An 11,994-nucleotide genomic window follows, 5' to 3' on the forward strand; every position below is an offset into this window, starting at 1 on the left:
TGTGTGTGTGTGTGTGTGTAAAGCTGTGTGTGCCTCTCTGCAGATCGTCTGTGCTCTGGAGCAGGACGACGCTGCCAGGAAACAGAGACTGGCCTTCAAGCTGGAGCAGGTGGTGGCGCTCATGAGCCTGGAGAGCTGAGGACCGCATTTCCCAGAGTGCACTGGGAGATCCCGTCAGAAACCGAGCCGTGCCTGAGCGAAGAACCTGTTTCATCCGTCTCATCTCCTCCATCCTCATCCACACAGTTCCTTTTCTCTTCCCATGAAGAGCGTCTGCATCACTTCAGCTCCGCTTCACAGACGAGTGGAGGCGGAAGGCGGGTCTGGGGGCGGCGGCGGAGACGCTTTTCCCAATATGCAACAGGGGAAGGCGGCGCTCTGGGGGCAGGCCTGCCTACCTGAAATCCTCTCATCTTCCCTGGAGGTTTTTGTTGCCTTTAAACAAACTCTGATTAGCAGAAGTGGGAACTTTTATCATTAGGGTAGAACCTGAAGCTGTTGTAGAGTCCTGTTAATTGTAGATCCTTATTAGAGCATCAGAAACGCGCGACGGGGGAGCGATGCTGGACTCCAGCGCCACAGACCAAACCATCAATGCTGAGGACATTTAAAAATGAAAAGAAGTTTTAAAAAGTGGAGTTTACAACAAACTTCTTCTCCATGTTACTGAATTCTACATATCTGCGTGGGTGGAGACGGGAAGTCCTGTGGCAGCGCGAGCAGAACTCAGCCCCGCCTACGCTCACCCTCAACAGCGAAGCACAGAACCTGCGCTGGTGAGAGGGTGGGGTTCGGCTGGGGGTCACAGGTCACACTGCCACAGAAGGACTGAATTACACTGGGAAGTAAAAAGTGGGATGAAGGTGGTCAGCAGAAAACCAAAGGAGACGATTTATTAAAGAACAAAAAAAAAAAAAAAAGACTTTAGAATTATTCAAAATAAAAGTGCCACGAAGGAGGAATGTCGAGAACGAGCGGAAGAGAACCCACCCACCATGAAAAAAGATCCACTGGTTAAAAAAAAAAAAAAAAAACAGAACACTGTTAGTGACCTCAGTGTGTGTGTGTGTGTGTGTGTGTGTGTGTGTGTGTGTGTGTGTGTGTGAGGCAGCGCTCTCCTTCAGCACACACTGAGTTCAGTTTCTGTTGCACAAGAGAACCCATGAAACAGAACCTCAGACCCGGAATGCTGGGCTCTCTGCACCCGACTGAAACACAGAGACTATAAATGAACCCGAACTGTTGCCGTGGCGATGACAAAGAGCCCTTCAAGCCGCCCTTCCTTTCCTTTGACCTTTGACCTTTATTTTGCCTTGACAACGTGCCCCATGTGGTGATGTGAATGTGTGGAGTGAGGCCCAGGTGCATCCTGGGTATTTATTGGCTTTTTAAGCGCATGTATTTCAATTTAAACAAAACAAAAAAAAAAAGAGCAAAAAGTACAACTTGGAACCTAGAGAAAATAAGCCTTGCGATGACGTGGATGTGTTCTTCTCTTTCTTTTGCTTGGAACCAGATGGAAAAAGTGGAAATTTGTCATGTTGAAACTGTTAACCTTTATTAAGGTGGAACCTTTATCCTGCTCACCCGTCATGAAGATCATGTTTTAGTGTTAGATGCTAAGATTAAATGTGGAACCTTAATAGAATATAGTATATACCCTTGCATGTCGACCTCTTTTGGATGTAATGAAATGGAACTGCCTTGCAAATCGAACCTATTTATCCAGTACTACTAGCAAATTTAAGGTGACCCACAGAGCCAAATGTCATACTTCATCATCCATGTAGCTCTTCTCAGGCCGACTGATGTTCAGATCAGCCCAACTTGTGGCAAATGGCGTTTAAGCCCCACCTCCTTCGCTGTTCTGTCATTTCAGTCATTAAAGTCTCAGTGTTGTCCTCTTCCTTTGCCATGATTTCTGTTCCCTTATGAATCCTGTCGAGTCTGACCATGGTCCAGGACCCCTCATTGCCTCATCTGAATTTCCCTTGTACAGTCATCGCTCCACAGTTCTCAATATCTGAACCAATTTGAAAATGACTTTCTGCAGCTGAGTGTAGAATCAGGGATCTGGTCAGCCTCCTCCCCTGTGTGTTGTAGTTTTTTTGGTCTACACTTTGGAACGACCTCCTCTCCTTACCAACCTGATAAAGTTTCCACCTTAAACTTTTGAAAAAATCCTTCTAGAGCTCAGTGTTTTAGCCGCTGTTCCAGAAACACAGTAGACTTTTCCTTTTATCAGACCTGCTGGGAGGATGGAGAGAGCAGAGGAAAGGCGAGCTTCTCTAACTTTGTTATAATTAATTGTATACCTGTGTATGTAAATATAATGCATTCCTATTTTGCAGTCAGAAACAAAATACTATTTGTAATATAGAATAAACTTTTATGAAAAAAATTAATGCTTTGTCTACTGTATTTTTAATATTTTGGAGCAAGATGCATGAATGCTGAACTGGCAGTGAAGTTTCACACATTACACCCAAAAATGAATCTCAGGCCTTTTCGTGGAGGATGCATGGATGGATGGATGAATGGATGGATGGATACTTGGATAGGTGGATGCATGTTTGGATGGATGGATGGATGGATGGATGGATCCATGCTTGGATAGGGAGATGGATTGATGGATGGCTCGCATAGGTGGATGGATGGATGCATGCTTGGAGTGGTGCATAAATGGAGGTGGATGAATAGGAAGATGAATGGATGCATGAATAGATGGATGCATACTTGGATGGATGGATGGATGGATGGATGGATGGATAGGTAGATGAATGGATGCATGCTTGTATAGGGGATGGATGGATGGATCCATGATTGGATAGGTAGATGGATGTATGGATGTATGCTTGGAGAGGTGCATGGATGGATGGATGGATAAGTAGATGAAGGGATGCCTGAATAGACGGATGTGTGCTTGGATGGATGAATAGACGGATGCATGCTTGGATGGATGGATGAATGGATGGATGGATAGGTAGATGAATGGATGCATGCTTATATAGGGGATGGATGGATGGATCCACGCTTAGATAGGTAGACGGATATATGGATGTATGCTTGGAGAGGTGTATGGATGGATGGATAGGTGAATGGATGCACGAATAGACAGATGCATGCTTGTATAGGGGATGGATGGATGCATGCTTGGAGAGGTGCATGGATGGATGGATGGATAGACAGATGCATGCTTGTATAGCTGGGTGGGTGGATAGGTAGATAGCTGTGTGGATGCGTGTGTGGAGAGATAGATAAATGGATGCTTGGATAAGTGGGTGGTGGGAGCATGGATTGGTGAGTGTGTGGAGAGATGGATGGAAGGATGAGCTCTTAGTTTTATAGTCTGTACAACACGTGACATGTGACTCTCAGACAAGAACTTTATTTAAAACTAATTCTAATTATCTTTTCTTCTAAAGATTCTTCTAACCTCTTCATACCAATGCAGCGAAATATGCACACTTTACACTGGAAGTGTAAAACACCACAAAGCTCAAACATGAGACAGTGCCCAGAAAGGGGACGTGCACAGCAGCTTTTAGCGCCTGATGGACCCGAGTGACACGTTTGGAGTTCACTCAGCTCTCACTTCTGTCTCAACTTCACGCTTCACAAAGTTCACAGGAGGCAGAAGACATCACCAAGCCATTAGCGGCAGACAGAAGACAAGAGGCATCTGAGGAGCGGAGCCTCTGGAGCATCTCTCAGTAAACTCGGAGGAAGCTGGTAAAAAACGTCTCTGGATGTTGTTTATGTCTGAGTGGCTCCGGATCTCAGTGGCCCTGAGATCCGGAGATGCTGGAACGCAGTCAGCTGTGGAGGCATCGGCGTTTACTGAGGCGGCGCAGCTGTCCCTTCGAATTTTACACAGCGAGCGTCGCGTAGACTTCACCACCTTCACAGCAGGGGCGTAACGGTGCACTCGGACTGAGCCAAGATCAAATTCGGTTTGATTTGTTTCCCTTCTATCAAAAATTGTATTTTATAACAAATTAACACGAGAACAAAACTGAAATAAGACCTCTTGAAGTAAATATGTGCATGTGCAGCTGGGTGGAATTGGGGCTTTGGTGGCAGAAGGCCACCCAGCAGACAAAGTTAACCACGTCCAGCTTTCTACATCCAAACGTCCATAAGCGTCCTCAATCAATTCTTCTCCTTCTTCATAAACAGATGATGTGCAGCAGACTGAGGGCAAGTATTCATTCATTCTTGTGCTTTGCTCTTCAAGCCTCGCTGATCAAGGGAACATGAGGAAACATGAATTATGACCAGTAGGTGCAGAGTCTTTGTCTGTAGAACATCTCCAGATACTTCATTATCATTCCTTCATGTCTTCATTGCCAAGCATGAAACATTCAGCCGGTGTAAAATCCGAGCTTCAGACTGCAGGTGTGAAATGAACATCTAGTATCTGCAAGACAGAACTGAGCAGCCATCATTCAGAAGCCAAATAGTGGAGGGATGCCCATCACCTGCGCTCCAGCCAATCAGAGCTCAGTCCAACAGTCCTCAGCTCGCCTCGTAGCAGCGATTCACGGGACGACTGCCATGCTAAACACCCAGCATCTGACCAGCAACCAGAAACGACCTGCAGACAAAGCAGCTTCCAGAGATCCTCCACCGGTTCCGTCCAGAACGTTGCTCGAGCATCACCTGCATCTCCAGGCGATTTGCGTGCTTTCTTCATCAGCCGCTTTTAAAATGGCGCCTGTTCGCGTCGTGTTCTAATCTCTCAGGCACAAAGCCAGCGGGGAACGATAAGGCTGTCCGGACGCACAATGGAGCACTTAGAAGTGAGGGGCTGTCTGTTAGCGACTCAGACTGACAAGGACCACCGCCACTAACGGCGAGAGGCAAATGTACTTTCCAAATGTCACCTTGCCACCATTCACTGGGGGCGGGGGACCAATCGAGTTTGTGGAAAATGGCAGGACTTGAAAAGTGGAGTAGAATGTCTTGTTCTTTCCTGTGATTTCTCTGGCACGTCCTTTCTGTAGACAGCGGACGGGAGCGGCCTTTCACAAGCCTGTCAGTCTAGGGGAACGGAGGAGGAACCCAGCACCTCCAATCAGCTCCAATCAGACATCCGCGTCTCTAATAATCAGCTCCACAGAGCTCTATTATTCACTAAATGTTTAATCGTCAGCTTCAATCTACATCTGTTTTATTTCCCTCCATCACATGTAAATCTACGTCCTGTCAGGATCAGTACAGGATCAGCACTTCCTGCGTGCTGATCAGGTGAAGTCACGTGACCTGTCACATGTCACATGTTGGGGCAGTGGTTAAGGAAGCGGCCCCATTATCAGAAAGTTGCCAGTTCGAATCCCGACCCGCCAAGGTGCCACTGAGCAAAGCACCGTCCCCACACACTGCTCCACGGGCGCCTGTAATGGCTGCCCACTGCTCACCAAGGGTGATGGGTTAAATGCAGAGGACACATTTCACTGTGTGCACCGTGTACTGTGCTGCTGTGTATCACATGTAACAATCACTTCACATTTTTTTTTATGTCTGTAGCAGCTGACACGTCTTGTTGACTCGGGTGGGAGAAACCGTCAGATGACCCCTGACCCCACCGCTCCAAATTCCCCACTGTGATTAACTAATTAACTCAGGTCGCATTCCCTCCAGCAAACTACAGCAACTGCTAGTTAACAGGAGTAACTTTTACTTCATGTGTCTTCAGTTAACTCACGTGACAAGTTTCTAATTAAGGAGATGAATCCAACATTTAAAATAAACAAGACCCCCATACACACACACACACACACACACACCGTGTATAATGCAGCCGCTGACATTTGCCTTCGAGTGAAAGTTTGACAGCGCTCTCCTCCCTTTCAAAACACATCAATCACGGGCGTCAGGAGAAGTGAAGCCCTTCCGCCCGTCACCGGGTGACACTCGGCGGTGATTGATGGCGCCGAGACCACATTGATCTCCATGCAGAAAAATAACAAATGATAACGTTTGTTGAGGATGGTGGTGGGATCCTGGTGACCAGGGCTGGAGAAGTGAAGGCGCTGGCGGAGAGGCGGGGCGTCGTCACCATGGTGATGTGACAGGTACATGTGGCCGGTGATAAATGAGGAGCCCCGGTGGTCGGTGAAAGACGCTAATTTAGCGCGTGTGTGTGTGTGTGTGTGGACGCCGCAGAATCCCATTAGAAGAGTGGAGGAGGTGAGAGGTGCAGGAAGCTCGGAGCCGGGGCCGCTTGGGAATGACTGATGCCCCCCGCCCTCCGGGAGGTGGTGATGCGGCGTGGTCGTGCACTTTGGCAGGGGAAGAAAGGTTAATGGCTGAAGACACATTGAGATTATGTACACCATCATTACTGCCGGTTCTTCATCATCTACAAGGTTCTTATGTAAGGTCCTGAGGGGCCATCACTGTTCCGTGTTCCCCGGTGAGAGATGGTTCTCTCTCTCTCTCTCTCTCTCTCTCCTGCCGAAGTCACACACTTAAAAACTTTCTCAAGCTGACGTGAGCTGACATCCGGCGCTGAAGCCACATGATTGATTTTGTGGTCTGAAGAAGAACGCAGAAGATCGATGGTGTGATTTAAGGTTAAGTGGGTGAAAATACAGCGTCTGTTCAATATCGACGTGTTTACGGTTACACACGGACCAATCATCTTCATCTCTCTCTCCGTGGTATTGACACGTGCCGCTGCCCATCTGGGGTTTCAAACCCTGGTCCTTGGAGGATCAGCAACATGGAGACGCTTTCCAAGATCAGGCATCAGCTGGTTGTGTCTCCATGATGCCCGGCAGGGTTTATGTCATCAGGACTCGTCGTGCAATAAAAACCTCATTAACAATTAACCGGAAACAAGCAAAGCATCATTTATCTCGACTTTCTGGTGGACGGCCACCTGTCTCCTGCTTTTATCGAGGAACTGATGATGGACAAAGTGGATGAGTGCAAAAAGGAGGCCATTTCACAGACACATACACAGTTCATGCATTTTTTATGGTTTGGAGCTCCTGATATTAACCCTTCAGTGGTCAGAGTCTCTCTAATGACCATCGTCAATCATGATGCATCTCAACAAGATCTGTTGACTGGACATTTCTCATTTATTTTTGTAATTTGCAGCCATGTTTGCGACAAATTTGTTAATTTTTTGAGACTCGATGACACCCAGACACTGAAGATGACATTTTTATGCGGAAGGAGAAGAGTTCTTCTCGAACGGTTCTGTGTATGCGTACGCCTCTCAGCCCAAATCTCCCCGTAATCTCTCTATAATTGCAGTGTGAGCCACCAGCAGATCGCTCATGACTTCCACGCGACCTTCCACAGTCCACACCAGCCAACATTTCACTGTTAGGAAACACAAGCGAAGCTTCTGTTTTGATCTCCGACCCCAGCGGGGGCTGTGATGTTCCCCACTGTCATCTTCAGAAGATTCGCCCTCCAGCACAGGCCGGCAATGTTCATGTGTCCTGGGAACAGTCCCGACCCCCGCCGGCAGACGGGAATGAATGCCTGGTGGACCACGTGTAGGCCCCAGCAAACAGACCAGGGAGGTTCTTCCATCCAGGTCTGAAATGATCCAGATGTTTAGGTGGACGTGTCTTTTTTTGGAAGAAGGAAAACCAGGTTTAGATCTTCAGATCTGGAATTCTCATTTCAGGTGCAGGAACATACATGAGACAGCTAGATATGCACGAAAAGAAGAAGCCGCAGCAATACCCAGAAGAAGATGCCCTTCGGCTGGGCGAGTGAAGGCCAACCCCACACGACCCCGCCCAGTTCCATCTGTCACCTGGCAAACGAGGAGCGCCCAGAGTCCAGGGCCCGCACCCCATACGGCGGCTTGGCATCGGATCCGGGCCCAGGATCAGACGGGGGGGGGGGCGTCAGAGTCCAGACACAGAGGTCATCACCAGAGGTCACGGGCAATTACGGGACACTCGTTAACAGCGGCTTCGGTCGCGTATGGGTCTACTGCGTCACCCGGCGCCGAGTTGTCCCCGCCGCCGCCTCAGGGCCCGTCCAGCGCCGCGCGTCCTCGTTAAAATTCATGACAATTTCCGAGCGGCCCTAATCCGGCGCCGCCGTGGCTCGCGCCGTCTTGTTCTCCGAAGACGTCTCCGCTGGACCACCTGAACGCTGGAGGACTTCGCACGGCTGACTGGCCCTCAGATAGCAATTACGCCGATAAGGGGCCGGTCCGAAACTCGTTTAGAGGAAGGTATTTGTGGCCCCGCCCGGGCCCCGGGGTCACGGCTGGCTGGTGGCTGATGGAATTTTTTTTTTTAAATGCCGTTTTCCTCAGGAAGTTCCTGGAAATAAAATAAACGCCGCGACGTCCGGGTGAGCAAGTATAAAAGAAACAAAGTTCCACAGACAAAGTCGTTTTTCAGCATTAAAACCTGATGTTCCGCGCTTTCCTCTTCAAACTCCGGGATTTATTTATCGCGCCTCCGGGGAGAATTATGTCGTTTGGTTATTATTAGAAGACTGAAGGTGGCCAATTAATGACATTTTCACATAATGAATGACGTTCCTGCCTCTCGACGAAGAGGCGGCGCCGCGCACATCAAACACTCGTTACGGCGACTGGCGGGACAATCGTCGCGCACCGAACAGTCGTAATTGCAAAGCCGCGCAAGTTCACCGACGAACTTCGCAGTGGTGGGGCAGTGGTGGCCTAGCGGTTAAGGAAGCGGCCCCGTAATCAGAAGGTTGCCGGTTCGAATCCCGACCCGCCAAGGTGCCACTGAGGTGTCACTGAGCAAAGCACCGTCCCCACACACTGCTCCCCGGGCGCCTGTCATGGTGCCCACTGCTTACTCAGGGTGATGGGATAAATGCAGAGGACAAATTTCACTGTGTGCACTGTGTGCTGTGCTGCTGTGTATCACATGTAACAATCACTTCACTTTAGGACCGACGGCGGAAAACGTTTTAGGAAAACGCCGAACTGGCTGACCCCTTCGTCCCCTCCGACTGTCAGAGGCTCGTCACGCAGGCCCAAATGGCGCCGAGTCACATTCCCCCCCCCTAAACACGCAGGCCATTTTGCGGGGTAATTACGGGCCCGCCCTGGGGTGGGGGCGGGTTGTAATTGCCATTGCCGTTGATGTGATTAAGCGCCACCGAAGGCCTGACACCTCGGACCCATTCGCCATTCACGCTCGCCGTTTCATTAGGAGCGGAGGGCACTTTGCTCCTAATGAAAAGTAAATGTGTTGCGGCTACGATGACCTCGTTCATTTTAAAAGGATTATATTTTTATGCGGCGTTATCCCCGGACATCCATCAATTCTACCGCCTCCGTCCCCGCAGGGGAACACAAACGTGTCTGAGCCGCGCGGATTTGGGTTACGTGTACGTTTTATACTGTACGGAATCCATGAAATGGACTAAAATCCCAGTTTTATCCGATATTGATTCTGTCCTCATCGAATTTTCGCGGCAATTAAAAAGCGAGCTGATCCGTTTTCAGGAAGGCCGATAAACGGATGAAAGGCGAGCGGCGATCGCTATTTATGCCCGGTGGTGCGAATGCGTACAACTCATTGCCCTGTAGACTCTAAACCCATTTACATTTATGACAGAAACTATGTGAAATATATTCATGTTCAGTGATATTCATGAGGGAGGAGCGGCCCAACAACGTCCAGTTTATTCTGCATTCTGGTAAAATCTGGTGAATAATATAAAAAACATGTTAATTCGCGTCATGATCACCTTCAGCCAAATACAAATGTACATTTGCTTATTGGATTCGCGGTTCTTTTCCGGAACATCAGTCACCTGCCTCCAGATCGACGAGCGGAATCCATGAAGCAGACGGAATCAGACCTGATGAATCATTCATTTCGTCTCATCATCAGCATGCTCCTCCACCCCCTCCACCTTCAACTTCCTGTATGAAACAAGCTGACTCTGAGCTTCTGTGTTGTGTGTGTGTGTGTGTGTGTGTTCTTGGTGTTTAATGCGCTTGTTTTACATTGATCACCAGACTGAAACTGTCCAATGAGGCGGCAGTGCTCTTTACTCCCTGCAACGCGCGTACACACACGTACACACACACACACACACACACACACAAAATTACCTACAGACTACAGAGAATAAACCTCAGTGGCACATGCAGTCTCACACACACTAGCCAGCAATTCAGTATCATGTATGATAATAATATCGACTTCACCCAGCTTATTAAATCATCTTTACCATAAACTGCGGGGCAGTGGTGCCCCTAGTGGTTGAGGAAGCGGCCCCGTAATCGGAAGGTTGCCGGTTCGAATCCCGATTCTCCAAGGTGCCACTGAGCAAAGCACCGTCCCCACACACTGCTCCCCGGGCGCCTGTCATGGCCGCCCACTGCTCACCAAGGGTGATGGGTTAAATGCAGAGGACAAATTTCACTGTGTGCACCGTGTGCTGTGCTGCTGTGTATCACAATGAAAATCACTTCACACTTCACTACTTAAAACGTACTGTAAACCCAGAAATATGGCGCAGTTTCAGAAGCAGTCATTAAAACCCCACAAAATCTGTTCTGCGGAGAGGAACGAATCTGGGTGTGGATCCGGCCGAAGTCCTGCGCAGGAGAAGGACGTGCCGCTGCATTTGTGTGCCGGCGATGAAAATCAGCCGCTGGTTTTTAATTTCCTCTCCGGGCCCCAGGCCGCCGCCGCCCCCCTCCCTCACCTCCGCAAACTAAAACAAATGTCAGGTGAAGGAATCGATACGTCTTCACGCGGAAACCAGACGATGATCCCAGAGAATCCTGCCGATCCCCGCGCTTCTTCTGGCCTTCTCCTCCTGTCCAGCTCCAGATGGACGGTGATGGCCCGCAGGCTTTAATCAGCGGCGGAGGGGGGGAATTGAGCATCGATCGTCCCTCGTCCTCCTCGAACCCGCAGCAGGCGAAGCTGGACGTCCCGCCACGCGTCCCTTCTCACATCACAGCGATGCTGAGGAGCTTCCTGGAGAACTGACCCGGCCCGAGTTTTAATTATCCAGCATGGGGTCATCAGCAGGAACGGGAGCGGCCTGGCGGAGGAGGGGCGCCGGGATGGTGGCATCAGCGTTATTTCAGGCCGGGAGGTTAATAAGGAGCCCTGTTTCCCAAATGGGACCTGATGGACAAGGTGTGACACAAGGGACAGCCACTTACAGCCCTAATCGTCGGCCAGATTAGCTGCCACCCCGCACCCGCTGGGATTAACGTGGCGCCACCAGAACCTCACATCCATCCTGACGCAGCGTCCCGTCGTCACGCTCACACACGTCATGGTGAAGAGGGAGAAGATCAGATCTTCCTCATCCTCACGTCACAGCGGAGAAAACGCGGCAAAAACACACGAACGACCCAATAACGGAGACACACACACATATACAAACACACACACACACACACTACAGAAAAATACAACCACACACTACACACATCACACACACACATATATACATATACACACACCACACACATTAAACACATATACACAGACACACACAGTACACATGTATACACACAAACATGCACTACACACATCACATATAAACAAACGCACACACACTACACACATATATGAACACACACACTACACACATCAGACACATATACAAACACACACACACACAACACATGCGACTACACATATTACACAGATATACAAACACACATCACACACATAAACAAACACATAATGTTCTGTCTCTGGGGTGGTTCTCCTGGTTCTCCTTTCTGTGTCCTCAACACCAGAATGGCCTGAGGAGGAGGAGGAGGAGGAGGAGGAGGAGGAGGAGGTGGAAGGACAGGTAGGAAAATAATAAAATCAGTAACCAATGACAATGAAAAAAATAAGCTGACTGTAGAACTCTCTGGTTTTGATGGTCTTTGTGCACCATCAGCCTCTCTCCCTCATGCACTTCATCCAGATGACATTTGATCGAAGACAGAATTCAATTAGAAGGACGGGAAATGGAATCCGGACGGAACGCGGATTGTTGCGAGTT

General features: G+C 49.1%; 1 protein-coding gene across 3 annotated transcripts in view; it reads left to right on the forward strand.

Annotated features, from left to right (window-relative positions):
- Nucleotides 1-1,159, forward strand: part of plxna4 (plexin A4) — a 123,409-nt gene extending 122,250 nt beyond the window's left edge. For all 3 annotated transcript variants that reach the window (XM_028955552.1, XM_028955551.1, XM_028955553.1), the window contains exon 32: nt 44-1,159. In XM_028955552.1, the coding sequence (XP_028811385.1) occupies nt 44-139 (96 nt within the window). In that variant the 3' untranslated portion in view covers nt 140-1,159. The remainder of the gene's footprint in view (nt 1-43) is intronic.
- The last annotated feature ends 10,835 nt before the right edge of the window (nt 1,160-11,994 follow it).

The sequence above is a fragment of the Denticeps clupeoides genome, chromosome 15 (genome assembly GCF_900700375.1).
Source record: "Denticeps clupeoides chromosome 15, fDenClu1.1, whole genome shotgun sequence".
Taxonomy (NCBI): domain Eukaryota; kingdom Metazoa; phylum Chordata; class Actinopteri; order Clupeiformes; family Denticipitidae; genus Denticeps; species Denticeps clupeoides.